Source organism: Trichomonas vaginalis, chromosome IV, assembly GCF_026262505.1.
Source record: "Trichomonas vaginalis G3 chromosome IV, whole genome shotgun sequence".
In the NCBI taxonomy this organism is placed as follows: Eukaryota; Parabasalia; order Trichomonadida; family Trichomonadidae; genus Trichomonas; species Trichomonas vaginalis.
In genome coordinates, this window is record NC_067206.1 from 30,366,420 (window position 1) to 30,390,475 (window position 24,056).

The following is a 24,056-nucleotide window of genomic DNA, read 5'->3' on the forward strand; positions in this document are numbered from 1 at the left end:
TTTACAGGCGTGTCACTTTTAGCTAAAATTACCCCTACTCAAAATTCAATTACTGTTTCACATTACGGAAATCATGAATTTGAGGATTTATTTTACGACATCGATGCAGATTTGTTTTATTATTATAACGGTCGTCAGTATAAAGAACTATACATTAATGAAAACATAAATGGTTCATTATATGTTAATGTTTATGATGTTAATGGAAAAAGAACATGCATTACGTATAGTAAATTCAAACGCTTACATAATTTAATATGAAAAGTTTATTTTTGTCTTGAACGATAAAAATATATTATATCATTAAGCCGCTACGCGGCGAGACCCAAAGGGTCATGACTTCAGAACTTTAATTTCCTTATGAAAGTATTTTTAGTCGTTATTGAAAAGTTAAACTTCTCTTCAAAACAGGGTGCTGTTGATTTGCATAAATCAAATGCGATTTCCTGACCATCGTGAAGGGCTTGATATAATTTCATTATACTGAACTCAGAATCTTTATCATATTTTCCAACAGGAATATGAATGTTCTTATCTTCATTATAATAGCATTGTACTGCGTCAGGAAACATTTCGTTAGCGGTTAAAGCAATGACATCTTGTTTTACGCCTTTCATACGTGCATGAAATGCAACTTCACCAATGTCATTTATTAAAAGGTCTATGTAAGTCTTCTTTCCACAAAATATCGACTTGTAAGCTAAACTTTGTTTATCTTTTGTGATTTCTGCAAAATCTGAATGAAACTGACCTAAATTCTTTCCTATTAATTCGCGACCGTATCTATTCTTAAATTCATGAGCTAAACGTGGTATGTCTTCATTGAAAATATGCATGCTATCACAGTCCTGGTAAAAGATACTTAAGCCCATATCCTCAGCAGTGCAAAATACTTCATTCATGATACGTTTCGACATAGATAAGATATTAACACCTAAGGGACAAAAGTTAAAGTGTCTGCAAATGCTTTTAGTTAGTTTGAAAATAGTTTTATCCGAACCATCTAAACCTTCAAATTTAATGATATGGTTATAATTTCTGATGGCATACCTAACAGCATCTTTATCATCAATGATTTTAATTTTCGACTCTATCGGGGACAAAATAGTTTTTCCATAAATACTGTTCAAAATTAATTTAATATTTTCTTGTAGCGGATTTTCTTCCTTCTTATACTTTAATCTCAATTCAAACAATTTCTTTACTTCATCTCTTATTCTAAAATCTCTTTTTTCATCGTAGTAGTAACCCTGTAATACTTCGCAGCTGATGCCCTGATATTTTATTAAATCCTGCAAAGCTATGTGGTCCACATACATTAAACAGCATGTGTTAGAACTTCTTGGAACCTTTAGCTCCGGGTTTAATTCTGGATCTACTGTTATTAATGGAAAGTGCCTTTTAATCTTAATCTCGGTTATTTTTATTAAAACAAAGAATCCGGAAATGAATTTCTCACCTTCAGGCTCGCCCTGGTCATCATCGAATAAATGTTTTAACAAATATTCACTGTTTAACATTTCTTTCTTCATAACCTTTGGAATTCCTTCTAAAGTATAAAGTCTCGCAATAGCTGAGGGATATAATGAAACAGCATCGAAGTCAGCAATGAGTTTCTTTTCGCTCTTTTGTTTCATGTTATCTGACAGCATACATCTTCCACCTTGAATACAGCGTGAAATAAATTCTCTTGGTTTATTTGAAAGGTCATATAAATTTCCATTCGGGAAATATACTCTGTTTTCGAAAAGTTTGTTAGCGATTGAACAATGCTAACGTAATCATAAACGTTTAAATCAAACTCTTTCAATATATCATTTCTGAACTTAACAAAACCTTCTCTTAAAATCCTTACGTCCTGTTTGCAATAAAATGAGCTATATTTTTCTAAATCGAAATGGTTTTCATCTATTCTGCAGTTTTCGATTAAATCTATGTTTTTCATGAACGTTTCAATATCTTTTACAAACTTACACGCTTCAGAAATTACGCCAGTTTTGTTATCATTAACTAATAAAGAGCTTGAATAATATTGATACGGAAATACTTCCTTTTCACCACACTGCAAATGAAACATTTCAGGAAATAGTTTAAGCTTCTTATTTATAACAGTGTATGAATCTTTAATAATGATTGCTTTACCTTTATATATTCCCGTTATCTGCATTGTTCTAGAACCCTTAATAATTGGTGTTCCGCTAATTTCTGTTAAATGTCTTAAAATGAAATTGATATCATAACTGAGGTTATGAAAATATATTAAACTTTTATCAGGAATTCTTTCTAAAAATTTTGTTGCACAATTTTGACCCCAAATGCTTTCGCTAATCTTTCCATCTTCACTATCATAACAAATGTTAAAGGCTTTATGAACTCCATCAGTGCTACATTCAAAGTCAGCGAAGAAAATGTGTTCAGGAATGAATTTTTGTTTTGATTTATCACTATCTTTACTTTCAGACTTTTTCTTTAACTGAACACAGTAGTTCGGGGTATAATTTAAATCTTTAAACGGTGCAAGTTTTTGTTTATATAAATCTGTTGTATAAGTGAAAAGTTCACCATAAGATAACGGTTCAAAGTAATTGCACTCTCTTAATGTTTTCAAAATATCCCATAAAGGAGTTGTTCGCGTAGAATCAATAACAAATCTATTTTCCCTTTTCTTATATATTTTCATTTGACGCTCAATATTCCAGCCGCCTAATGATTTGAGAATTTCGTTATAATTTATGATAAAATATGTTGTCATAGGTAATCTTTCATTTAACATGTAATGGTCTTCAACAAGAAGTAAGTCAATAGTTCGAACAGTTTCACATTCTTTTGGTATATATCTCTTTATTTCATTATGTCTAGAGTCATTGAAATAACCAATGGTAACATTAAATGCTATGCCTGTTGCGTTAGAAATTTCCTGAATCTTACTTTGTGGAAAATCTCTAACTCTAATAACTTCACGCATGTGGTCTACCGTCTGCTCATCAACTCCAGCCTGAATGCAAGCATAAACGAAGCAGTTATCTTCTGTCATCAACTTAGCAGTTCTTTTGTTAAGTTCATTGAAAATTTGATAGCGTTCAAGATTTATAGGTAATCTGCAAAGATACTTCCAAAACTCTCCGCTTCTCTTTTTATTCGTTCTCTTTTCATCAAGAATTTCATTCCAAAAATCATCTATATCCTGTTTATCACCTATTTCTTTAAGTCTGTTTAATAATCTTTGCTGACGTGCTGTTAATTTGCTTTCATCTCTTTTTTCTCTCTTCTGTGGCTTACCTTTCTTAATATCGCTCATCGTTAATCCTTCATATTCGGTTAAATCATACATTTTAATTTCTTCGAGGTTCTTAATATTTGTCATGAAGAAATCATAATGTTTTTCAATTATTCCGGCTGCGTTTGCTTCAATCTCTGTTATAAAGTTTTCTTGCTTTAACTGATGAAGCAAAGCTCCGATGTTCTCGATATTCAATGTTGAATTAGTAAATTTACCATCGAGTTTATAACAAATCATCCATTTTTGCTGTGAATTTACTTTTATCTTCTGCAGAAGCCTAATAAACATTTTACCGAAACGTTCATGTAGGTAATTTCTGTTTTCTTCATTGAGTTCACGAATATTAAAATCTATGATTCTATTTCCTGCTTTAACATTTTTGCGTTTATTATTTTCATCCTTCTTTAACCATTTTTCGTCATCAAGAGCTTTATCGTCTATAGATTTAATAACTTCGTTTGCTTTGCGTAATTGTGCAATTGCTTTTGCATACTTTACAGCTATATTTTTCTTTTCTTCATCGCTTTTCTTCTTTCTCGTTTCCCCAACACTAACATTAGTTATATCATACATTTCTTTTCTTACTTCCTTCGGTACCGCTTGTTTATGATATAAATTAACCTGAACATCGTTTAAAGGAAATGTTTTGTTATTAATGTAATCATTAATTTTCTCGTAAGTGACTACACCTCTGTAATCATTGAGGTATTTAGCTAATGAAGATTTGTTAGTCGCATATCTTTTGCTAACTTCAATGTCAGCATTCTTCAATAACTTCTTAATTTCTTCATGGTCTAATCTAGATAGCTTTTTATACATCTTTTATGGAAAATAAAAAAAATATTTTCCGTAAAAAATATAATTTAAAAATAAACTTAATTTTTTTAAATAATTTATATTTTTAATTTTAATAAAATAATGTCTGAGTACAAGTTCTATTCATACAATGCTCTCGCTACTGCTGTTAAGGGTGAATTCATAAATGGAAAAAACGTGAACGTTATATTCAATAAAAAGTCTGTGAAAGAATCTAAATACGGTCAGTTCGTTAAACCATACGCTATCATTATTGACAGAAAACGTTACACACCACATGAAATAGCAGTATTACTTAAACAGAAAGGAATATTTGTAAATATCAAAGATACACATTATACGATTATGAAGAACTCTAACGTTGAATTTTTCAGCATTGTTTTAGATTTATCGCAGCAGAAAGAATTCAAGAAGGCGCAAGGCGCCGAGATGGGCTCAAAGAGCCCTCCAGGTGAAGTAGTTGTGAAATATTATCCTTCATCTCTGAAGACGATAACGAATAAAGATGTTATTCATAAACTCCTACCAGTAATTGAGGAAGCAACGATTGAATATGATGAAGAAGGAAGTGAAATAATTGAGGAAATAGACCCTGAAGCTTTATAAGAAAATTTATTTTTGAAGAACTGAAGGTGTCACCACGTCACCATGTGTCACCATGTGTCACCTGGTTAAATGTTAAAAATGATGACAACATGACATTTAGACAACACAGAAGATGGAAGGCATTTTATGAGTTATTTTTATAAAAAATTAGTTACAGTCAGTTAGTCAGTAAGTTAGGACCTTCGGTCTTGGCGCTTTGCGCCGTCAATGAAATTTACACCAAAAATATATTTTAGTTGAGAAGGTTAGATCTAACCCGATATCTAACCTCATTTCTACCCAGGTTATTTTATAAACGTTTCACATGATATACGTTATGAATTCGTGAAATTTTAAACAGTTTTGTAGCTTCTATTTCTTCAGTTAATATATCAAAAGTTTTAACGATACCGAAAGTTTCTTTATACTTCTTCTTAACATCAGATAAAAGGAAATCATCGGCTGTGGGATAGTTTTTATTCAGAAATTCTAACATGTTCATTTTTTCTTCTGCCGGCTTCTCTGCTGCTTTCTTTAAGTCTGCGTAATCGTTTCTCATTCTTTCTATCTCTTTTACTGAATAATTATATTTCCTCACTGCCGCTTTACATTTCGAACACTGAGGATTCATTTTTGCGTTATATTCTGAAACCTTACCTGCTAAAATAACTAAAGCATCAATGGCTTTCTTTAAATCTGAAGCAGTTGGTTTTATCTGTTCATGCCATACTTTACCGCTTCTGTCTTTATCTCTAATCTCCCATACACATTGAGCAGCTAATGAAACAAAGTTATCGTAAGTCTTAAACTCCTCAGATTTATAAATATCAGAAATGTTTTTATAAACCATATCACAGTCTTTATCCATAATCTTGTGGTTACAATGAAAACCTAAGAATTCAGAATTTACCTTACGAATGAATTTCTTAATTTCTGCTGAATCACTAACTTTAACTTCAATTTCATCGAATTCAGGAACAGTCAATTTCTGTTGCTGAACTTCAGGTAATTTAGGTAAATGGTCTATGATATCTTGGATTTCATATAGCTCCTGTCCATTCGTTTCATCTTTCGCGCTACAGTTTAAATTACTTGTTAAAAGTTCCTGCTTAATTTTTTGTATTTCTGTTTCAAAAGTAAATGAAGAAGAAATGAAGTTTTTCATTTCTACTAACATTGACGTAGGATTCATGACTAATGAATTTGGTGCCGTGCATGCTGTCGAAAGTGCTGATGTTTCGATTTTTGTAATCATATTTATATAAAAATAAAAAAATAAAAATAAAATAAAAACTAACTTTATTTTTTATTTCGTGAAAATTCATGAAAATTCAAGGGGTAGAAATGAGGGTAGATATCGGGTTAGATCTAACCTTTTCAACTAAAATATATTTTTGGCGTAAATTTACGAAAACATAAACGAAAAAATTAATATATAAAATTCATGAAAATTCAAGGGGTAGAAATGAGGGTAGATATCGGGTTAGATCTAACCTTTTCAACTAAAATATATTTTTGGCGTAAATTTACGAAAACATAAACGAAAAAATTAATATATAAAATTAATGAAAACATTAATGATAAAATATATTTCTGTATTTTATCCGCTACTTTATTACCTAATTAACTTCAGACATAAAATATATTTAGTTCATAAAAATTTTTTGATTAATTTTGGCTTATTTTTATCCTTCCAGTAATCCTTTTCGAGTTCCGATAAATGTGTAGGGTTCGATTCTCTCAAATTTCTAGAAGGAATTTTATCATCCACACCTCCTTCATAAATGACAGTGTATTCATCTTTGTCTTCATCATAACTCACAATTTTATTAACTATACCTCTTTTCGCTTCATCAACCGTCTTAGCTAATCTTCCATTTTCGCTTTCAACTAATCGAAATTGTGGATAAAACGCTACTGAATGGTCAGCTGCTTTAATTAAATAACCATTACCCTGTGAGGAATCAACGATATAATAATCATCACTTAACTGATTTCTTACCTTTTCATGTGGTTTATGTTCAAGAATGATTCTAACTTTAGTTCCTGGCAGTAATGATGAACTTCTTCTTTCCTCCGTTAACATTCTCTTTTGTTTTATGTATTCATCCTCCTCTTTTGAAGTCATTTCGTTTGGTTTAAATCCTGTGCTGTTATGAGTTGATTTATTATAAGCATTAATGACTTTATTCATTGATTCCTCCGTAAAATCTCTTTCTTTATTTAAATCTCTGAGCGTTCGAATGAAACGATTAATGATACCTAAAATATTATGGTTATGATCTTCAGTCGTGTAATGAGTAACGTTATGTTTAATCAAAAATTCAGTAATTTCATTTGAAAGGTATGCTGAATCCTGGTCTGAAGTTAATGAAGTGGGATGATGTTCTGCCACGAACGTCTGCAAAACTCTTAAAACTTCTTTTGTTCCTTTATTTTTCATTATATACGCAAAAGCTTTACGTGTATTAACATTAATGAAAATCAAAAATGGTGGCTTTCTTCCTTTCTTACTCTGAACGAGTGTATCAAATTGATATGCATCATGGGTTTTAGAATAAATGGGAAGGTAGTAGTCGTATGGATTAACTTTAACCTGATGAACTAAATTTTCATCATAAAATCTCTTAATTTATGTTCTATCATTAAATCCCGCATTCTTTGCAGCTTCATAGAATTTTTTAAATGACCTCCACGGTGATGATTCGAATACTTCTTTTAAACTCATTTATGTAAAAATAAATTTAGTAAATTTCATGCTGTTCGCTCTTTTGGAGCTCAGGACTTTCAGTCCGTTCTAACCCATGCATAAACTGTCATATAAGGTGGCATATAATCTGCACCCAAACCTGTTGAATTTGTTGTGAAAGTGTGTGAATGATTTCCTGCGGTTCCACAGAAAATACCTGCGCTTGAATCTACTGGGTCACTTGAAATATCATATCTATTCATTCCCTGTCTATCCGAACCTGCTGCAAGATTTGTATAACCTCTTTTTGTTATTGAATGTGAATGATTACCTGTTGTGTTTGTAGTTCCTGTATGCTTATGCGGTGGAAGATTTGCTTCTAAAATTTTCTTTGAACCACCCGTTTGATTTGATGAATTAGCACAGTATAAGAATTTATCTACAATCTGCTGCCACGTACCAAAATCTAAAACACTTGCCGGATTAGTTGAATTCATTGACGTATAAATAGAGCCTATAGGATATATGGTTTCAAGAATCTGAGTCTTCATTGTTTGAAGTTCATGTTTAACATTTATAAATCCATCGCCATCTACAATATTTATATTGTTTGTTATTAAACCATTAGGAAAAGTAGGAGGATAAATATTTTGTTCAACTAAAGGTGTACCGTCTCTTCCTGTTTTTGTTACTTCTTCAATGTATGCATTAATTTCTTTAATCCTGATTGTTTGAAATTCTTCATGCACATGCTCTTTATCAGCTTTTCCATTAATTTTATCATTTACTTCCGACTTCTTTGCATAATTTTCATCTACCCATTCCTTTGCTTCTTCTGTATAACTCATTGCTTTTGTATCATAACGATTTAATTCTTCATCTACATATATTTTGTCGGTTTTATTGGCTAAATCAACAACCATATCTCTTAGGTTAGTGCACATATCTTCATCACGCATGCTTGATGAAGCAATAGCCCAATTCAATATTATCTCATCAGCTCTAATAGTTGAGAAGGAGTTATGTGTATGTTCTTTATCTGCTTTCTTATCTAACATTGCTGGTAGTTCATATGTTTCAAAGTTTCTGACATGACCTTCGATATTTGTACATTTACTATCTAAACTGTTAAGCGTGTCTTTTACGCTAGTGCTTGGATTCTCTAAAGGTGCACTTGAACCCAAATCAAAGTTCAGTATTATGTCGTCTGCTCTAACAGTTGTGAAGGATTCATGCGTATGATTTTTGTCTGCTTTACTGTCTAATGAAGTTTGAAGTGAATTTATGTCGGAGATATTGTGTTTATGAGATTCCAAAACTTTGTTCGTTGCGTCAAGTTCATCTTTGTCAGCTTTAGTTTTAATAGCATCTTCCACCTTCATTCTTGACTTAACCATCAAAGTAAATCTTGGTTCAACTAATACATCGTTAACAAAGAAACTATAGGCATAAATTTCATCGTTATAATCAAATGCTTCTGGTGCTTTACCTGTGTCATACTGTACAGTACAACGTATGTCATAACCTTCAGCACGAATGAATTTATATCTTCTTTCATTAACATCTTCCGTCTTCACTCTTTCTTCGGTTCGTGTTAAATATCCATGATAATCCGTTATAATATGTTCATCTGAACTTACATAATGAACATGGTTCGTGACTCTATCACTCAGAGCTAAAAGCTCATTTTTGTCTGCCTTACTATCTAATTTCTCATTAACATCATTCACCTCTAATTCAACCCTTCCACCAGAACTCTTATTATCATTAATCTTTTTCATTAATTCAGTAATTACATCATAAAGACTATATTCTGTTTTCGGTTCTGTAAATAATGAGTCAAAATTTCTTTTCATCATTACATCGCTGACATTAATGATATCATCAATACCTTTTTCATTTATTCTCTTCATTAGTTCTGCAATAATGACGAATATATAATCTGTTAATTTATTCTCTTCATCAAGGGTTATAGAATGATTTGAAATCGAATCATTAACACCTCTAAATAAATCAATAACTTCAGGATACACGTTTTTAATGTCTCGAATAACCTGACCCGTATCCTCGCCACTATGTGGCTCTGAGCCCGTTGGGCTCTGTTGTTCCTCCTCTTCTTCATGGGCTTTGCCCTCGCCGCTACGCGGCTTTATGTCTCTAGACACCATCAACGCAGCCATAACCGGAGGGTTTGTTGCTACCTGTTCGAAAATCTGTCCGTTATGTACGGTGTATCTAAATAATTTCTTTGTGTTTGTTAAAACATTTGAAACAAGTCTTTTAAAACCATCTACAAAATTTCCCGTTTCACCTAATGTTCTTGCAGCATCTACAAGCTCACCCATTCCCGCTTTCGACCCCAAAAACGTCCATATGGCGTTTATCTCACTCTGTATAGTTGTCCATTCAGCGAAACTAACACCCGCATTCGCTAAGTCGAAAATGAAACCCAGTGGATCGAACTTAATTCCGCCTTCTTTTTCAATTTCAACGAACTCACTAACATGAGATTTTAAATATTCTTTCGTTAAAATCGTTTTTCCTGATGTCATGCTGTTAACGGAGCTATCACCGTCAAAAGTTAACGAATTCAATTTCGTCATTGATGCTTTTATTTCATACACCGCTTTATCGATAGTTTTTGGCCCACCTTCTTTAGAAGTGTATGAAACATTAATGAATGAATTATATGTATTCATGAATGAGTTAAAATCAATGATTTTCATTAATGAAGCCTTTAATGATTCATTAACTGTTGAATCCCTTAATTCAATTAATGAAGCATCGTTAATGAAAGGTACACTGCAAACCGTCGTGTTTGGATCAAATGCCGTAGTCGGCTGGGGAGTATTAATTATATAAGTCATTAAATCATTAAGTGACGTAAATAATGTTGTTGTTTTTGATTTAATTTCTTTAGCATCTGTTATATACGGTAATTTTATTTCTGTAGTTTCTGAATTAAAGATATTCGCTAAAATGTTTTGTAAACTGTTTTGAACAGCTGTCTAAACCGTTGAATTCGGAACCCGTACGATTTCACCATCCTTATTAAAGGGCATTGCACATGGCGTAGTGCTTGGGTCAAATCTTTCGGGATTATAATTCAACATATATTCTAATGCTTCATAAACAGACCTATATACTGTTGTGTTATCTTTTTCAATAATTTCACCATTTTTAATAAAAGGCATTGTACATGGCGTTAATATTGGAATGAATTTTTCATATTCTTTCCATGAGATATAATGTTCAGTCTTTCCATCAGTGATAATTAAACATTCATCATTAAATGAAAACGTGTATGAACCGAAAATTAATCTTTTCGCTCTATCAGCTTCATAAGAATATGCGGATATACTCATATTTTTAATTAGAATAAAAATGTTGTTCTATTTGCAAAGTACTGATCCTAATGATTACGGGACATTAAAATTACAAACTAACCTTGGTCTTCAGAATGAACCACTAGCTTCCAGAGTTCTTGATTTTAGCACAATCGCTTCATTTGTTATAACGGACGCTAACGATTTCATTACTTTTGAAATTGATGGTATTAGAACTGAAATTCATTTTAAAGCAAGAAATAAATATGATATTGATACGTTAGAGAAAAAGATTCAGGATCTCATTGATGAAAAATTTAATGGATCCATGACCTCCGGTCTCGCCCCTTTGGGGCTTAACTGTGAATTAACTGATTCAGGAATAATAAAATTTAGTTCCGAAAAAGAATTTAAAATTACTGATATGACTCATCGAGCACGTTTATTATTAGGTGCTTATCATCAAGAATTACCATTAAAATCTTCTATTGAAAATCAAAAATATATAATTGAAATGAAGTCTGCGCCCTACATCTGTTATGGAAACTGTTTATATGTTGAATCAAAAATAAGTAATGTAACAGGAATTTCAGGAGTTAATAATAAAAATTCTGTAATAGAATATAAATCATTCTGTTACGCCGTTAATTCTGTATTCATGCCTAATTTTCCGATTTTATTAAGACACGAAGGAAAATGGGTTCGAATACAACCACACCATTTAAAAGATATGACATTTAGATTAGTTGATTTTCAAGGCGAACCAATTGAAATTAAAGCTCCTGTCAAATGACTATAGAAGTTGATTTTTGGTCTAATATAAGAGCTAATGGACTAGATGATGAACCAGGAGCCGCTACGCGAGGGATAAAAATATAAATTTTAAATTAATTCGTTAAAACATATTTCAAGCAAAGTTTATATTCTGTTGAAAGTTTTGTGTATTCATTCGAATATTTATACTTAAACTCAACTCCTGTAGTTCCTGGTGTTTCGATTATTCTAATATTACCGATTTTCATAAATACCGGTATCCGACCGCAGCATTCGATTTCAGGGTCAAGATAATCAATAATACACTGTTTACCTGTTATTCTTGATATAACATTCTCTAAATCCTCCTTTGTTAAAATTATTTGATTCTTACTAATAAGATTTGTCAAAAGCTTCTTATCATCTTTAAGTAATATTGTTTGGTATAAATTAAGGAGGTAATGGTCTACGTTATCTCTGTAGAAGTTGAAATTTGAATATGGATTATCTTGAGCTTCACGTGATATAGGCTCTAATGGAGGTGGATATTCTAACTTAACTTCACTGTTAGCGTTTGCGTTTGAAGCTGTGTTTAAATTAACGGATTTCAGCTTTCTAGGCTCTTTTCTTTCAAGTTTTCAGAACTATAATTTTTGATTATAATATTATTTGTCGTTCTTGAATCAACATTCGACGTCGGTTCAATAGGAACATTCACTGCACCGGCTAAGATGGATTTACTTCTCATTTTCTAAAGAATAAAAACCTTTTATTACTATAAAAATGAATAATATCTTTGATAAAGGTTTAAACGTGAAACTTGAAAATGAAAATCTTGTTGAATTCACTGAAACGGGCGCAGTTTATAAAGATGTTGAGGTGTTAAATAAGAAAGCAAAAGGCAGAAGTCGAAATATGAACATCGATTATAAACCATTTACTATTTACGTTAATGATGGTTCTGGTGGTTCAAACATTAAATATGCAGAAAGTAATAGAGTTTATGCGTTAAAAGGTGAAGCACCATCGATTAAAAACAGTTATTCTAATCTTTATCCTCAAAAACTAACTAATCCAGAAAGTGTGGACATGAATGACACCAAAAATATAAACAGAAATGGTGATAGAGATGGATGGAATCTATTCACAACACCTCATCTAAAAATAAAGCTTTAAAATAATGTTGGTCTTTCCCAAGGTATATTTTTAACATTAATTGTATTAGTCATTATATGAATTTCTAAATATGAACGTGGTGAAATGAGTGATTTATAAGCATCCCAGATTTCATCAAAAGGTAATGTTATACCTGATTGCTTCCAAATTAATTCTATATCGTATTTTGAGAAACCTTGAAATATAACGAAATCAGTAATGAGACGTTTAATGTTTAAGCTAAAAACCTCCACGTCTGCATAAGTATTGCTACAGTCATGTGATAATGTCTGACTTTAGTAATTAAATTAGCTAATGGTGAATCTGGTTTTGAAACTAAACCTTTACCAGCGAAATCATCACAAACTAATAAAGTGTTTGATGGATATTTTTTAAAAGGATATTTTGAAAGTTTTGAGAGAATGTAGTTTGTCAATCGTTTCATATCATACGTACCATCCTGCTGTCTCAAATGATGTTTATCAATAATTCTTTCCATTTCTTCCGAGGTCTTTTGCATTCCTGATTGTATAAATTCAACTATTGCATAATATTTCTTCTTTCTTCTTATATAACGTTGAAGAAAAGAAATTAATTCGCTATCTGGAACTTTAATTACTGATGCCTGAACTTTACTCATAAACGTCTTCGCTGTTGAATCCATTGAATCTGAAGTTGCTGATATAATGATTTGGTCATAATATGAATTGACAGTTCAAGCCTAACGTTCAGTAATTAAAATATGACGTATTAAATTAAAAGTCTTTCCCGAACCCATTTTTCCGCAATAGAAATACACACCGTTTGAACAGAACTGATAATCCTTACTGAAGGGAAGAATTAATGAACTATTGAGTTTATCAGATTTTTCATTCATTTTTTCATCTACTTCTTCAAATAAATGTTTCATTTTATTATAATTAAAAATGCAAGTCAGAAATTTTGTTAATACCGTTCCCAGTCTTAATGATAAAAGTATTAAAATCTATTATGAGCACATATTTTCACAACCGTTTAAAATAATCAATGGTGAATACATTTATGAATACCCTAAACACTGGGTTGATTATAACACTGGTGAAAAAGCAATTGAAATAAGACAGATAAAAACCATTCCTGCAGGACGAACCATTGAATTATATAACTTTGGAATAATAAGAGATAATCATCAATATGATTTACAGATTTATATAGATTTAGACACAGGAGATGATATGACAGCATTTAATAAAAAGATTAAATCGGTTCTTATTGAACAGTTAAAAGGTGCCGGATATCCTCAACCTAATGAAGTTGATATGTTTTATAGTTTTGAAACTAATTCAATAGAATTTCGTGTTAATTCAAATTCAAAAGCTGGTTTCATATTTGATTTAAGAAAGATGAGTGTGTGCTGTCGGTGATGAGATTGAAAATATATACACGAATAAAAATTTTCAAGAGATTACAGGAATTAATAATGATGAATGCTTTTATCGATTTGCTCAGTTCGGAGCAGAACAGATAACATTAAATGACCTCCTGGAGTACTTACCAAAATCAATTTCCATTAAAAATGATGATTATTTATTAACATCAATTTCATTTAATGGTGTTTGGTCCAGAGAAGCGGCAATCATTAAATCAAGTATAAGTGAATTCGCTGAAGATTCTATTTTATGTTTATCAAACTGTTTATATTCTCCGCCGAAGCATTATTCAATAACTAATTATGTTAATAAATTTAATATAAAATTAGTTGAACCATCGAGCCTAAAAGATATTGTCCTTCCTGATGACAGAAAAGATAGTATTATTATCGAACTCATATTAATCGCTTATTAAAATTTAATTATATATAAATGAGTTCAACGACTGAAAGCGCATGGGCTAGTTTTGATGAAGACCCTAAACCGCGGAATTATAATAGAATTGTAATTCCTGTAGGTCTTTTATTAGCTGCTGGTGCTGTAGCGGGACCATATTTATATAGAAATTTATATAGAACACCGATTAATTCAACTGCCGGGGCTGATCTTATTCCAACAGGTCTGAAAAAATCTACACCGATTCAAACAAGCCCGACACAGGAAAGGAACCGCGAACCACTCACACGTATTAGGTCTTTTATTAATTATTTAAAGAATAGAAGAAATTAATTTGTAATAAATGACGTCGTTAAATGTAAAAATAATTTGTGATGATATTACTATCATTGATGATGTAAGTGAGTGTGCTAATATAATTGATAGAATTAATGAACTAATAAAGAGGTTCAGTGGTGAAAAAGTCAGAGTTTCATTAACGTTTAGCTCCGATGAAAAATTTTATGAGTTAATCATTATGAGAAATGATTTTAATAAGCATTAAATGGTATTTTCAACACTATCAGCTTTGTATGGAGGTTATAAAGCTATTGACGGTTTAACTGGTGGAGCTGTATCAAAAGCTTTAAAAAATAATGCTGGAATGCTTGTGGGAGCTGCTGCCAGAAAATTAAAATCTGAAAAGTTAAAGAAATTAGGTAACTGGGTCGCTGACCAGTCGCAGAACCTTTTAGGTGAAGATAATGAAATATCTAAGCAGCTAAAAGATTTTAAAGGTCAGTTGAATGGCGAAGAGTTTAAATTAAATTCACTTAAAGAAAAGGAGAAACAGCCAGAATATCCACCAATTGAGGCACCGCCGATTAATTCAGCACCTGCGCCATCACCAGCACCAGCGCCAGTAACTGCAGTCGCACCATATGACCCGAACGCTTATGGAAGACCTTTTGACCCTAAAACAGGAGGTTCGAATTGGTTCCATTACGGTCGAAGATATATTTTAGCTAAAATCGCAAAAGCAAAGAAACTGTTAAAAACTAAAAAGAAACCAAGAGTTTTAAAGTAATTAAATGGTTAGAGATGTTCTCGAATACCCTGCACCACCTGAAACGCCTAACAATAATGATTTATATAATCGATTGAAAACTTTAGGTAAAGCGTATTTATGGTTTAATTATCCTTATCATATGGCGGCTTATAAACTTTATAAACACTATAAAGAAAGTAATAGACCTTCAACCGACCTAGTTGATCCGCAGGAATTAAGGAAAAGACGACGAAGCCGCTAAGCGGCTCAGATGGACTCAGAGAGTCCTCATAAAAAATAAAGTTAATTTTAAAAATATTTTTTATTTTTTACTTTTAATAAAATGAGTACTAAAATTACTGAAGCAACAAAACAAAAATTTTTAGTTGAATACATTAAATCAGGAACTATTCCAGAAGGTTTTTATGTTCATCAAATGAAAGATGGTAGAGTTCAATTTAGAAAAATTAAGCAGCCATTAAATAAAGATGGAATATTAAGAAAGATTAAATTATATGAAGATAACATAGCAGAACTGACGAAGAAATTAGAAGAAATGGATAAATCAGATTAGATATAAAATTTTATTTTTATATAAAATGAATTTTACTAATAAATTATTAATTATCGTTTCATTAGTTCTCATCTCCCGTGAAGCTCGTTTATGGTATGAATCTATAAAAGAGTTTGAAGACAGCAGCGATGACATTCCTGAATCATGCCAGCATATTTACTGTTGAAAATTCATGTTCTCTCAAGGTTAGAAATGAGGTTAGATATCGGGTTAGATCTACCCTAAAATTAATTTTATCATTTATTTTATCGTTTATGTTAAACATGGGCTTTTAGCCCCGCCGCTAAGCGGCTTAGTATATACAGAAATAAAAAAATAAATTTAAAAAATTTTGAGTTAGTTTATTTTTAAGTTTATTTTTTAAAAAATATTTTTTTTATTTTGAGTAGTGTAAAAATTTACGATGAAAAAAATAAATAAAAAATTTTAAAGTTTATTTTTTAAAAATATTTATTTTTATTTTTTGTAAATGTAAAATATTTTACGTGTCAAACGGTTTTTGTCAAATTCTAGTAATTTGAGTACTAAGAGGCGTAGACCCTTGGTACCCAATTACTAGATACTAACTTCTCCTTCAATCCGCGAACTCCAAAAACTTGAATATGAGAAAAATAAATCCAGAAATCAAAAGAAAGCTACACCAGAAACAAGAAAAGAGATCAACAAGGCAAGAAATGCAAAAAGATTTCCTAAGGATAACCCTACAGGTGATTACAGAGGAGGAAAGTGGACCCCACAAGATATCTAATTTTCAAATTTGAAATAAACACATATTTTCTTTGTATTTGAAAATATTTTTATATTATAAGATTTTTGAACCTATAAGTAGCATGACAAAAATTATATAATTTGCTCCTTTTTTATTTTAGAATACAAATATCCCATTTGTTATATGTTCGGTATATATATGATGATATAAAAAAAAAAAAAAAAAAAAAAAAAGGTATTGGGGCTTCCAGGCGCGTTGCGCCCTCTAGCCCCGAAGATGTTTAGTATAAAACCGCTTTTTAACTTCACTTAAAATGCCACGTAAGCTACGTAAGAATATACGTAAGAGGAAGAGAGCATTGAAACATCCAATAGTAAGACTAACACCACAACAACAGTTGCAACAACAAATGCTGAATGACCCCACTATGTTGCAACAAATGTCAAGCAATCCTATGCTTTTAAACCGAGTTGTTGGTGCACAGAGTGGAGGTTTAAGAGCGGCACTTTTAGCGAAAATGGCAGGCTATGGTGGAGCTGCAGACGGAACAGCATATAACCCTCAAAGTCAAATGAATTTGAGTTCACTCAAAAATCAAATAACAGATGTCAAAAAGTCAAACATAGACATACAGAAGCAAATAAGTGAAAACGAAAAGAAACTAGAATATGACAGACACACAAAGAAACTCAATGAGTTAAACGTAGAGAAAAAGAAGAAAGAAGAACAACTGAAAGAACTAAGTACAGAGGAATATGCGAAAAAAGTGTCAGAAAAAGCAGCAGAAGTAGCAAAAATGGAACAAGATGTCATAAATTTGAAAAACCATACTACTCGATATAAAGTACTGAAAGATGAAGAAATAAAACAAAAAGCCCTGAAGACATATATGGATAGCGATGAGTATAAAAAAGAAGTTGAAGCAACTGTAAAGGCAGAAAAACTTTTACAGTTGCAAAACCAAACCGTACAGTATGAAAACTTAGCACAAGAAAGTAAAAATAACGACGCAGCCATGCAAAAGGCAATGAAAAGCGCAGAATATATAAAAGCTAACAATGACTGGTTAGATGCCCAAGCCAACGCTAAAGCAGCCCAGCTTATAGGGTCAATAAGGACAAAAATACAAGCGGATGAAGACAGTTCAAATGAAACTTTAACAAATGCTGACTTTAAGAACGCCTTCGAAGCTCTTCATAGTAAGGTGAAACAAGTGAACGATTTCTCATCTGGAAAGAAACTGAAGTCTGAAGGTTTCGACAAAGAGTTAAAAGAAGTAGCACAAAATATGACGAAAATAACAGATGCAGCAACGAGACAGGCAGTTCAAAGTGCCTATGACGCCGTTAGAGCAACTGTTGTGGAAAGTCAAGAAAAAGAGTTACAACAGACCAAAACAGACCTAGTAAATGCTTTCTTAAGAACGAAAAGTCAGGTAGGACATTACGCTGCAGATGGAACATATGTGCCAGCTGGTGGAACTTATATACCACCAAACCCTCCAAGAGAAGCACCTGCACCAGGACTACCTAGAACATTTACATCGTCACATGGACACAGACACAGGCATGCACCAAAACCAACACAACAACCAACACAACAACCAACACAACAACCAGCACAACAACCACCTCCACAACCAGCACAACAACCAACACAACAACCAGCACAGCAACCAACAGTTCAAAACCCTGCACAACAACAACCACAAACAGAGCAAGGACATAAAAGAAGTAGAGAACAAGGAAACCAAGAATTCTTAAAAATGCTTAAAGAAGAGTGTGGTTTCCCAGATAGTATTGACTTTAGTGACAGATATAAAGAAGCTATTGGAAAGTTCAAGGATGGAAATACTGACCCGAACCTATTTAGCTTTATGGCTCAGCACCAAAACGGATATAATCTCAAACCTGGAAAATACAAGCTCGCTAAGGGATATGATTTAATAGCATATCATCCAAATGACATGGATGAATTTACTCCGAGATATTTGATGTCAGAGCTAAATGACAATTCAACTTTCGTCATGAAACGCGTAAAAAATAGAGACGGAACGAAAGAACAAAAGCTTATGAATGCGGATGACGTAGATAGGGAAATTGTTGAAAACGGTCTCGGAATATATGAAATGCCAGCAGATGAGGTACAAGAAACTCCACAGGAAGAAGTTCAGATACAACCAGACATGGAAGAAATAGTTCAGCAACAACAGCTAGAAGAGCCTGAAGGAAACGAACAAGTCCTTCCTTTGGAAACTAACTTCACAGAACTAGATGAAGATTTGGAACAGCCGAAAAATCTTGACCCTCAACAAGAGTATGCGGAGAATATGGAATATTTCCAAGAGTCTAAAAAAAATTCGGCTGACATAGTAGAAGAATATCGAAAAATGTTTGCCGACATACAAAAGACTCCAACACCAGATGAAAATATTCGGCATAGAATGGAAGCACTGAAAGAAAATGTACACAAATACAACAACCCTTTTTACTTACGAGCATTTAACGTTCAATCTTCGGATGAACTCGGTGAAAATAAAAGGTTAAATTTCAAGAAAACATATAGAAATGAAACATTGTTTAAAGTTCATTCAGAACCTAACCAAGATGGAAACAAACCTACTTTTGTTTCTGCAGACGATGGAACTACAATGAGATGGGGTCATAAAGCTAACCCGGATAGGTGGTTCATAAACTTACAACCTCAATTCCAAGAAGTTGTAGACGCAATGGAAGTCAATGGTGAACAAGATATAGCTGGTATTTTAAGCGCGGCTTTAATGCCATTGAAAGATATGAAACATGCAGATATTTTGGACCAGTATGAAATGAACATGGCTGATGGAAATATAACACCTGACGTTCTAGAACATTTATCTCAAAGAACTACACAGAACCATAGAGATGGTATATTTGGTGAAGAGTTTAGAAAGAAAGTTAGGGATAGAGAAGGAAGAGAACCTATTGTACATGACCTTGCAAACGAAAGTTTACAAAATGTCATAAAAACTTACTTTGCAGACAATGAACCGAGAAGGGATGAATATTTAAGAAAACTCAAATGGACAGTACCAAATGAAATGTTAGTATTGAAAAACATGTTCCTTGACAAAATAAAACCAACTACAGAAATAAACGACGCAAGACTGAAAGATTGGGTAAAAGCTTTCCCATTCACAAAAGATATAGTTGGTAACATGGAAAGAAAACCAGAATGGCTACAAAAACATATATTTGGAAACGAGCTTATTCCATATGGACAGGCACTGTTTGAAGCGCTTGAACCGGAAACTCAGGAAAGAGTCATGCAAACAATACGCAAAGACTCAAATACAAACTATGACAAACTCTTTCTAGGATATAGGTTACCTGAGATGGGCGACCAGAGCCCAAAGGCAAAAAGGGCATGGAAAATTTGCAACATACTAGATGAACATGAGGCAAAGATGCAACAACTTGAAGCAGAGGGCAAGTTACCAAAGCGACACCAAAGAAGAAGAGTAGAACAAAGTGAAAGTAGTGAAGAAGTAACTTCATCTAGTGAAAGTAGTGGCAATGAAGGAAAAAGAAGAGTTAAAAAACTCAGTCAGGAAGAAAGTAAAGCTTGGTCCACGTGGGTTCTATTATGACATATAAATCCAACTATTCTATATTTTTACCCATATGAAATGTACGCCGCTCAGAATATAACGCCAACAGTTTTGGATGCCATGAATGGAAATTTTCCGAATGGTATAACGAATGCGACAATGCCATTAGAAGGTCAGAAATAGTTCCTGGAACTTACGAATATACAACTGCTGTTTCTTATGGAAACGTAGGTGAGTTTGGAGAAGGTTCTTCAACAACAGTAGATATTGCTTGCGACAGGTTTCATATAATTTCTATTGACAACTCTTTCTTATACGTGGAACAAGACATTGAAATAAAACCTTCTGCCAAGTTGTCTGACAAGAAAGGTTGCAATGGAATTTTCTATGTCGGATACCAATATGCTCCAGAAGTTTTCATGGGATATAAGATATATTCTAACTCTGACTTAGTTCAAACAGTAACATGGGCAAACTATGAATGGTTCGCTTTGAGAAACTCAGTACAACCACAAGCTAGAGAACAAACAGACCAGTATGCAACTATTGAGAAAATAAGAAGACTTGACCCTAACGTTCCAGGAGTTTATGTTAACCTTTCTGGACAAACTGCAGCAGCAGTAACCAAAGTAAAATTGAAACTTAGAGTTCCTTTGTCATCTTTCCTCATCTTCAGGTTTTTAAGATACTTGCCAAACTGGCAGGAAAAATTTCTATCGAACTTACTCCAAGCAAAAATAACTTAGTCATTGCACCAACACAAGACCCATTCACTCTTACAGAAGTAGTGGGAACAAATAAAATGTCATTCGCGACTTTTGCAAAAACAAAGTTGACTTAGACTTTGGTTTCTCAAACCTCAACACTGAAGTAAACTATTATTTCAATGCTGCTGGAGATGCTTGGGACCCAGTTAAGTTCACATGCGAAAAATTTGAATGCAAGAGAATAGAAAGCAGACTTGCAGTCTATATGTTGGACCCAGATATTTCAAATGCTTTAGCTGCCAAATATATTGCAGTTCCACTTATGTTCCCTATACACCAAATATCTGTCAAAGACTTTGCAGGTGAAGTTGGAAACCAAAGTGCTGACCCAGGTGCAAGAACAGATATTGCTTTAACAACTGCAATGAAACATGCAGATACTATGTTTGTACTGTTCAGACGAACTATAAATGACTATTCTTGTTTCTACAACCCTGGTATTAAATACCATATAAACATAGATGGCAAATACTATCCAAGAGAAGAATATTCCACAGTTGAGGATATGAGGTCATACAACTTGACATTAGATGCTATGAACTTTAACAACAACTTCACAACAACCATTAACCCTGAAATGCAAAGTTCTATTATGCCATATGTGAAAGTATGGACTCATACAGGAGGTCAAAAAACTCAATATACAAATGGAGACCGTTCAAACTTTTGGCTTGGCATTCCATTTGCTGACTCAGAAGACTTTATGGGTGGTATTTCAACTGTTGGTACAGTTCAAATACAATATACTGGTGACAGAGACGGTCCAGATGAATTGAAAGCAAAGAAGTTTACAAAACCAATAGCACTTTTCACGGAAGATGCTCTTTTGAAAATTCGTTCGATGAAACCTGCTGGGGCTCCTCAGATTGGTATAACGACAGCTTCCATCGAGCAGATTTTGGCAGCAGGTCAGTAAGTTGTTCTTGAACTGACTTCTCTCCGTCAAATATTGACAGTACGCCAGTTTTGATATAGTATTGTATTATAAACTTACCTTTAGAAATATCGGTCAGTTTTGTTGTTATATTTTTGTCTGCTTCAAGAACTTTCACCATCTCGGTTATACCAACTTTCTTTGCTTTATGAAAATATTTTGGTTCAGCAAAGACTGCTATTCTATAACATTTTCCATTGTTTGTGTAAAGAACTATTCTATCAATGAACTTGTATTGTTTGTGTGTGTAAACTTTGTTTTGCTTCAATTCGAAGAGATACTCAAATACGTCCATCTTTTTATTCTAAGTAAAATGTCATTTCCGAAAAATAGAAGCGTAAGTGTTTCAAAAAGGTTTAATGGCGATGGCAGATGTGAAGTTAAATTCACCAACTCAAACAAACAGTCAAAGTGTTGTTGTCAATGTCAAAGACAGAGATGTTGAAGTGGGAAACCATACGAAGACGAAGATGGTATAACAATAGTTCCTGTAAAAGAACCAACATACCCTGAAGTTAGCAGAGACTTAAGTTCTGTTGCAGATATTCGAAACGACTACCAACAACTTAAAGACAAACTTAAAACTCAGGAGAAGATTTGTCAAGCTTTAGGTATAATGTTAAACTTGGTTGAGCACAAACCCTGTAAAAGTGAACTCATATGTCATCGCACCTCATGAAATTTTGAAAGAACTATTGAAACTTTTGACAGAGGCAGACGATATAAACATCAAAGAAATAGAACCCGACATTGCTTGCTGTGGGTTTCATACAATGTCATTGACAAGATATACGTTATGAAAGGAGGTGAAACGTTGAACTTAAAAATATAGTTTCCCAGACGTCATAAAAATATTTGACGACCACAACATTTCATTAAAATTTACTTGCTAAGTAAAAATGGCAGAAGACATAGTGGTTTATACTATTACGACTAAAAACCCTGAGTCATATAATTCTATAACAACAAACTTACAAAGTCCTCAAGGACGATATTGTAAACTGACCTTAAACACGATGACGACTAAAAGCCTGTTTTGCTCTTTTGACACCAGAAGATTTTATTGTTGTGAATGGTAAAAATACTCCTTTGAAGATACTTACTCAGATATACCACCAACAGGTTTTGTTGACTTATTTAATACTTTAAGGACGGATGTAACATGTGCTGCAACTAGAGCAGGTTTCATTATGTTTGGATGTCCGACTGAGTTTAGTATAAACGATATGAGCTATAATACAAAACTTATATCTGGTTTTTACTACCAACAGTTTCCTATAACAGGAAAAGGTGTCATACAAGGAATGTCTGTTCCATTGACTTTAAGTACACCTATTTTATATATTGTTTCAAACTTAGGTTCAAAGTGCTATTCGAATGTCGACAGAAACTACTATGACCAAAAGATACTCATGCGTATAAACAACACTTTCTCTGCTGGTTTGCCTATTGTTCATTCGAATGCAGAGTTTTCAGCTTTAGTGAACTCAAACACTTTAGCAAACATAAACTTAACCTTAGTTGACGCAAACTTTGTTCCTGTAAAACTTTTATGTCCTATGTATTTGTCAATGACGGCAGAAAGTTTCGAATTGGAAGATGCAACTGGTGAAAGTATTGTACTACAAGAAACAACTTCAACAACAAATAGCTCAAGAACAACAAATGCAACAAATGGAACAAATGCAACAACAAATAGCTCAAGAATAAAAAAAATATTTTTTTTATTTTTATAAAAAAAATGTACAGAATAGACGTTTCAGATTTTTATGACTTCCAAGCGTTCAGAAATATGTGTCCATTTCGAGACTATAACAAAGCAGTCGAGAATTTGAAACGTTTAGTCATTTATGTCGACTCTGCCCAGAATGTTATGTCATGAAAGAATGGGATGTAGTCTTTAACAAACCAAGAGCGACAATAGTTTCAGAACAAGAATGTAAACAGAAACTTAAGAAAATAAAAGTCGTACAAGTTGGTATGAAGATGTTAGATGCTTGGGATATCTTATTGTCAAAGTTAGAAGATTTTTCAGTTCGTGGTATAA

The 24,056-nt window shown here is 32.8% G+C and overlaps 12 protein-coding genes and 3 pseudogenes across 15 annotated transcripts, besides 5 other annotated features; 8 read left to right on the top strand and 7 right to left on the bottom strand.

Annotated features, from left to right (window-relative positions):
• Positions 1-40: part of a mobile genetic element that runs on past the window's edge.
• Positions 11-40: a terminal%2Cinverted (terminal inverted repeat of MuDR-3_TvMULE3 transposon ID:TVAGG3_0195820).
• A 301-nt stretch (positions 41-341) lies between these two features.
• On the bottom strand, positions 342-902 carry TVAGG3_0195840 (organellar and viral DNA polymerase type B; the record flags this gene model as incomplete). Its single annotated transcript, XM_051226156.1, has 1 exon — positions 342-902. One exon carries the CDS (start codon positions 900-902, stop codon positions 342-344), a length of 561 nt encoding a protein of 186 aa, XP_051111142.1.
• Positions 342-13,977: a mobile genetic element.
• TVAGG3_0195850 (organellar and viral DNA polymerase type B) lies at positions 2,209-4,099 on the bottom strand (the record flags this gene model as incomplete). The annotated part of the gene is made up of 1 exon (XM_001301048.2): positions 2,209-4,099. A coding segment is annotated over one exon (1,891 nt), but the record flags the coding sequence as incomplete, so codon positions are not given.
• TVAGG3_0195860 (uncharacterized protein) lies at positions 4,199-4,702 on the top strand (the record flags this gene model as incomplete). The annotated part of the gene is made up of 1 exon (XM_001301049.2): positions 4,199-4,702. The coding sequence occupies one exon, from the start codon at positions 4,199-4,201 to the stop codon at positions 4,700-4,702; it is 504 nt and encodes a 167-aa protein (XP_001301050.2).
• TVAGG3_0195870 (organellar and viral DNA polymerase type B) lies at positions 4,992-5,936 on the bottom strand (the record flags this gene model as incomplete). Its single annotated transcript, XM_001301050.1, has 1 exon — positions 4,992-5,936. One exon carries the CDS (start codon positions 5,934-5,936, stop codon positions 4,992-4,994), a length of 945 nt encoding a protein of 314 aa, XP_001301051.1.
• TVAGG3_0195880 (integrase core domain containing protein family) lies at positions 6,333-7,124 on the bottom strand (the record flags this gene model as incomplete). The annotated part of the gene is made up of 1 exon (XM_051226157.1): positions 6,333-7,124. One exon carries the CDS (start codon positions 7,122-7,124, stop codon positions 6,333-6,335), a length of 792 nt encoding a protein of 263 aa, XP_051111143.1.
• TVAGG3_0195890 (phage tail repeat-like family) lies at positions 7,469-10,237 on the bottom strand (the record flags this gene model as incomplete). Its single annotated transcript, XM_051226158.1, has 1 exon — positions 7,469-10,237. The coding sequence occupies one exon, from the start codon at positions 10,235-10,237 to the stop codon at positions 7,469-7,471; it is 2,769 nt and encodes a 922-aa protein (XP_051111144.1).
• TVAGG3_0195900 lies at positions 11,584-12,197 on the bottom strand (annotated as a pseudogene). Its single transcript has one exon. A coding segment is annotated over exon 1 (614 nt).
• On the top strand, positions 12,233-12,625 carry TVAGG3_0195910 (uncharacterized protein; the record flags this gene model as incomplete). The annotated part of the gene is made up of 1 exon (XM_001301051.2): positions 12,233-12,625. The coding sequence occupies one exon, from the start codon at positions 12,233-12,235 to the stop codon at positions 12,623-12,625; it is 393 nt and encodes a 130-aa protein (XP_001301052.2).
• TVAGG3_0195920 lies at positions 12,622-13,514 on the bottom strand (annotated as a pseudogene). The gene has a single exon. A coding segment is annotated over exon 1 (893 nt).
• Positions 13,978-14,445: 468 nt separating the features above from the next.
• TVAGG3_0195930 (uncharacterized protein) lies at positions 14,446-14,742 on the top strand (the record flags this gene model as incomplete). Its single annotated transcript, XM_001583409.2, has 1 exon — positions 14,446-14,742. The coding sequence occupies one exon, from the start codon at positions 14,446-14,448 to the stop codon at positions 14,740-14,742; it is 297 nt and encodes a 98-aa protein (XP_001583459.2).
• A 211-nt stretch (positions 14,743-14,953) lies between these two features.
• On the top strand, positions 14,954-15,475 carry TVAGG3_0195940 (protein of unknown function, DUF4107 family; the record flags this gene model as incomplete). The annotated part of the gene is made up of 1 exon (XM_001583410.2): positions 14,954-15,475. The coding sequence occupies one exon, from the start codon at positions 14,954-14,956 to the stop codon at positions 15,473-15,475; it is 522 nt and encodes a 173-aa protein (XP_001583460.2).
• A 304-nt stretch (positions 15,476-15,779) lies between these two features.
• TVAGG3_0195950 (uncharacterized protein) lies at positions 15,780-16,010 on the top strand (the record flags this gene model as incomplete). Its single annotated transcript, XM_001293542.1, has 1 exon — positions 15,780-16,010. One exon carries the CDS (start codon positions 15,780-15,782, stop codon positions 16,008-16,010), a length of 231 nt encoding a protein of 76 aa, XP_001293543.1.
• A 917-nt stretch (positions 16,011-16,927) lies between these two features.
• Positions 16,928-17,010: a terminal%2Cinverted (terminal inverted repeat of Maverick-3 transposon ID:TVAGG3_0195960).
• Positions 16,928-24,056: part of a mobile genetic element that runs on past the window's edge.
• TVAGG3_0195970 (protein of unknown function, DUF4106 family) lies at positions 17,033-17,545 on the top strand (the record flags this gene model as incomplete). Its single annotated transcript, XM_051226159.1, has 1 exon — positions 17,033-17,545. A coding segment is annotated over one exon (513 nt), but the record flags the coding sequence as incomplete, so codon positions are not given.
• TVAGG3_0195980 (protein of unknown function, DUF4106 family) lies at positions 18,008-18,742 on the top strand (the record flags this gene model as incomplete). Its single annotated transcript, XM_051226160.1, has 1 exon — positions 18,008-18,742. A coding segment is annotated over one exon (735 nt), but the record flags the coding sequence as incomplete, so codon positions are not given.
• On the top strand, positions 21,111-21,861 carry TVAGG3_0195990 (annotated as a pseudogene). The gene has a single exon. A coding segment is annotated over exon 1 (751 nt).